This window comes from Engraulis encrasicolus, chromosome 10 (genome assembly GCF_034702125.1).
Source record: "Engraulis encrasicolus isolate BLACKSEA-1 chromosome 10, IST_EnEncr_1.0, whole genome shotgun sequence".
Lineage (NCBI taxonomy): Eukaryota > Metazoa > Chordata > Actinopteri > Clupeiformes > Engraulidae > Engraulis > Engraulis encrasicolus.
Window position 1 is genome coordinate 7,102,184 of NC_085866.1, and position 4,716 is coordinate 7,106,899.

At 44.8% G+C, this 4,716-nt stretch overlaps 1 protein-coding gene across 4 annotated transcripts; it reads left to right on the plus strand.

Moving 5' to 3' along the window:
* The first annotated feature begins 301 nt into the window (after positions 1-301).
* Positions 302-3,881, plus strand: LOC134457553 (uncharacterized). Of its 4 annotated transcripts, XM_063209560.1 has the most exons (4): positions 302-535; positions 1,024-1,125; positions 1,327-2,044; positions 2,400-3,881. In XM_063209560.1, the coding sequence occupies exons 2-3, from the start codon at positions 1,080-1,082 to the stop codon at positions 1,914-1,916; spliced, it is 636 nt and encodes a 211-aa protein (XP_063065630.1). In that variant the 5' UTR covers positions 302-535; positions 1,024-1,079; the 3' UTR covers positions 1,917-2,044; positions 2,400-3,881. The 4 variants fall into 4 exon arrangements, with proteins under 4 accessions (XP_063065630.1, XP_063065629.1, XP_063065632.1 ...); XM_063209559.1 differs by having other exon boundaries at positions 302-1,125; XM_063209562.1 differs by having other exon boundaries at positions 302-1,125; positions 2,404-3,881.
* Positions 3,882-4,716: the final 835 nt, after the last annotated feature.

Below are 4,716 nucleotides of genomic sequence, written 5' to 3' on the forward strand. Positions count from 1 at the left end.
CCAGCAGGGGGCGATGAGATTACTTTCCCTCCCTATAGGCCAGTCATGGGTAAGCTGTTAGGGACTTGTAGCCCAAAGGTTGCAAGTTCGACTCCCGACCCGCCAGGTTGGTGGGGGGAGTAATTAACCAGTGCTCTCCCCCATCCTCCTCCATGACTGAGGTCATAGGCGTGCACAGATAGGGACATGGTGTTGCTAAAGCAACTGCCCCTTTGCCCTACTTGACATAAAATGCCCTTTTTGTGTCACAATGCACTGTGGTCCATATGGACATGATAGCCTACAAATGGGCAGTCGTGGCTCTACCTGAAACACGGACGTTCAGCTGCCCGCTCCATTTCTTGCCAATCGTAACGCATGTCGCTTCATTTCTTGCCAATGGCCAAAAAGCGCCGGTCCATTTCCTACCAATGGGGAACTCGCTGTTCTCATTTCTGGCCAATGACAGACGTTTTTCGGCTGTCCATTTTTTGTGCTGGGATATGTCAACAGAGGAGCTACGTACTTGGAAATGAAGTCAACACGGTTATTTAAGGTAAGCAATCATGGTTTATTTACATTGTCACCATGTGATATGCGACAATACTTACAAAAAGATGTAGCCTATCTGTGGCGATTCAGTAATATATGACGCCTATATTTTGCTAACGGAATGAAGTGAATGGTGCACGACGCTAGTTGGCTATTAGGTATTGTAACGTTAGCGCTCCTCACTGACATTGCTTGAATAAATTGTCTTAAAGTGTTTAAATATGTGTGTATATAACGTTAGTCATCCACATAATGCCCGTGTTCGACTCGATATACTTGTGGGGAATATCTGCGCGTGTAAAAAAAAAAACTTCTTATCGAGTCAACATGCAACCTTTTTTGTCAAACCTCAAGGGCTGTTTTCTGCTCGTATATAGTACATTTCAACGTAGTGTTGATTGAAATAAAGATTTTAAGAGTAACAAACAACATGTGGGCCTTGTTGCCATTCATAACAATTTGTAATAACGACGTGATTACTCCTGGCTGTAGATGACATGGGGCAATGAGAGAAGAGGAATTTTAAGAGCCTGTGCCAACAGTGGGACATGATCTGCGCAGAGACCGACACATTGGCACAACCCATACGAAAAGGTAAGGCTTAATTTACTTTCAGGTGATTTATGGTATTATTCTGTTTCATAACCTCATTTATGGTCCTTTCAACCTGTAAATGACAACACTGCACTTGATTTGTCTTGTCTTCTTATTGGTCTACAGGCCTTTGTGTTTAATGTCTTGTTGCAAATTTAATGGCCCCTTACAGTTGAAGTTAAAATACTTGATCCATTACAGATTCAGACATGCCCAGTACAGGAGAGGGGACAGACATCACTGTTTTGTGGGCAGCAGACCTGTACAGGCTCCAGCCCTGTGTGTCACAGCTACAGATGCCTGCGCTGCATGCCCAGACGCCCCGGCCCCCCTCGCCATCGCTCCAGCCCTGTGTGTCACAACTCCACACCCCTGCGCTGCTGGCCCAGACGCCCCGGCCCCCCTCGCCATCGCTCCAGCCCTGTGTGTCACAGCTCCACACCCCTGCGCTGCTGGCCCAGACGCCCCGGCCCCCCTCGCCATCGCTCCAGCCCTGTGTGTCACAGCTCCACACCCCTGCGCTGCTGGCCCAGCCTCCTCTGGCCCCCTCGCCATCACTCCAGCCCTGTGTGTCACAGCTCCAGACACCTGCGCAACCGGCCCAGCCTCCTCTACCCCTCTCGCCATCGCTCCAGCCCTGTGTGTCACAGCTCAAGACCCCTGCGCTGCTGGCCCAGACGCCCCGGCCCCCCTCGCCATCGCTCCAGCCCTGTGTGTCACAGCTCCAGACGCCTGCGCTGCTGGCCCAGCCTCCTCTGGCCCCCTCGCCATCACTCCAGCCCTGTGTGTAACAGCTCGAGACGCCTGCGCTGCTGGCCCAGCCTCCTCTGCCCCACGCGCCAGACGCCTGCACCATGGCCTCCTCCTGCCCTCAGCTCTACCAGCTCCTGGTCCGTCTCAAGTCCAGCCATCACAGCTGGTAAGCATACTCATTTAAAAACAAATGACCTATTCTACTCATTCTACAAGTGACCTATACTCATTATTGCACATAAAGGTATATCCCCATAATGTATGCCGTACCATCTGAGTAATAGTCTGTAAAAGTCATTGAAAGGTTAATTACCATTGTAATACTATGACATAACACACAGCCTTTAGTACTGTGCTCTGTACTGTATTGTGTGGCTCTGTCATTGCCATTCTGGTAACAACAAATTTATAACGCTGTGTTTCAATGGGTTAACTAACTTTAAATAACCTACATGACATATGAATAGGGTTATCCGCTTTATAATTTTTGTTTAATATTGTCATTAACTATTTTGTTTTAGGTAGGCTGTCGGTGAACACGGGATGCCAAGCATGGACAAGTTGGACAACCTGGCTGAATACATTGTGGAGCTGCACCATGAAGCCTCCCTGACCCACCCCCTGCATTTTCAATACCACTTGTTCTCCCACTCCACCCAAACTGCTCCTCTTGTCTTTTCTCGGCTTACTTTTCCTCTCTGTACATTCCCCAGACAACAACCATGGGTACAGTTTTCATACCTGCCAGACCTAGTGCCACCACTTCAGCCCCCCTGGACCATAGAAGCACCTCTCAAAGGCTAGATTTAATAAAAAGGACTGTAGATAGTAATTGATGCAGAAAATATGGTCAATATCGCACAAAATAAACTGGACATAGTCAGTACAAGAGCTTTATGTATGACCCTAATACTCAATCCCTTTCAAAGGAGGAGTGGCTGAAAAAAATGAACAAAACCAAAAGCAGTAACTCTAAATATTTCTCTGCTGTACATTTATGTAATGTGACTGTACATATTGTTCATACTGTTCTGATGTGTGTGTGGGTGTGGATGTGTTGACGCTAAATTGTAAATTTGTATGTTTAGATTACTCTGTCGATCTTGGCCAAGTTTCGTGTGTGTGTGTGTGTGTGTGTGTGTGTGTGTGTGTGTGTGTGTGTGTGTGTGTGTGTTTTATGTAAAATTGCATATTTGTATAGGCCCTAATTGTTTATGTCACTTCAGATTATTCTATTGATCTTGGCCAGATCAGGACTCCTTTGTGTGCATGTTTTTTTTTTCACTGACAACTATTTGGGAATGGGTCTGGTCGGGGCACAGTTAAACATTGTTGTTTTCGTTGTCATACAACCATTGAACATGGCCAACAGTTTGTGTGTTTGGTGTGTTACTTGCAATAAAATGAAAATATTTCTTCAAAATGTCTTTTCATTTATGAAAAAATATTTGTGTAAAATATGTAAGTTAACCTCGATCTATTCAGGAAGGTATCCCCTCTCATTTATTCAGCAGAGTAATCATTAACCAAGATACCTTATAAATAAATCTATAGCTTAATGGCATATCATTTGAAACATCTATAGGACTTTCAAAACTTTATCATGTGTGAGATTTTTTTTTAAATCCATTGTGTAGCCTTTTTAGTGGCCACATTAAATGCAATAAGCTTATTTGTCTTTCTGAAATTTTATCAGTAATATTGCTCAAACCACACTCAGACAAGGGCAAAAAAAAGAAAAAGAAAAAAAAGCCCAGTATTGCACCCCTAGTGGTCTGTAGGTAAATAACACTCTTGGATGGGATTCGACCTAACCACCTTTACATATCACTTGATACTAAATGTTTGAAAATGAGTTAATGCATTATGCTATGAGTGGTAAATGTGCCAAAATACATGTACCAGCTTCTTTTCTTTCTCTTTCTCTTCCTTCCCCCCCTTTTCCCCTCTTTTCCTCCTTCTTTTCTTCCTTTTTCTTTCTTCCCCCCTCTTGCTAAACGAGTGTTCCCCTCGCCCTGGCTCAGTGGTTAGAGCACTGGGTTGGCAAACCAAGGGTTCCCAGTTCAATGCCCAACCGGACCACGGCTGAAGTGCCCTTGAGCAAGGCACCTAACCCCACACTGCTCCCTGGGCGCCGCTCAGCAGGCAGCCCACTGCTACGGACTAGTGTGTGTACTTCAATGTGATTCACTAGTCCAAATGGGATAAATGCAGAGAAAGAATTTCCCCTAGGGGACCAAAATTGGCTCCAATCCAATCTCAAATCCAGATTGGCTCCAATTGGCTTCGTTATGCCTTGCGATCAAATGCATGTTACAATAATGCCCAGATGCATACTGTATATAGCCTCTATTGACCCTTCCCAATGTATCAGCCATATTGGACCTGAAATACAGTAGTTTACCATAGCGAACAACAGAGAAACATCCAAAGTAAAATAGTCAATATAAATTGTACATCATGCCCAAATATTGTTGCAGGACTGATTGTAAAAACGGACAGTCAACGGAAGAAGTTCTGTCTTTTTATCGGATCCTCACTGATGTTGAGCGACGGAAAAGATAGATTGCTGCAATCAACAGGAAAGACTGGCAACCCTCACAATACCAGCAGTTTTGTAGTGACCACTTTGTCGGCGCTAAGACAAATAAAGTTAGCCTGCAAAGGCTTTACATTGCAGATACATTTACATTGCAAGGCTTTATATTGCATGGCGACCAGTGTGTGTAAAAGGAAAACATCAAACTGACTGTTACACCCTTGTTCTTCTGTTAGCCAGTTCCATAAGCTAAGGTGGCTAACCAAGGATTCTTTTGTTTGCCATTGTATGTCTTTGTT

What these genes read in the sequence shown, in the direction of transcription:
- LOC134457553 (XM_063209558.1), top strand. Translation starts at nt 1,205, where the DNA reads ATGACAACACTGCACTTGATTTGTCTTGTCTTCTTATTGGTCTACAGG. An exon ending in AAGTCCAGCCATCACAGCTG is followed by an intron (nt 2,045 to 2,403) that starts GTAAGCATACTC and finishes TGTTTTAGGTAG; the next exon opens with GCTGTCGGTGAACACGGGAT.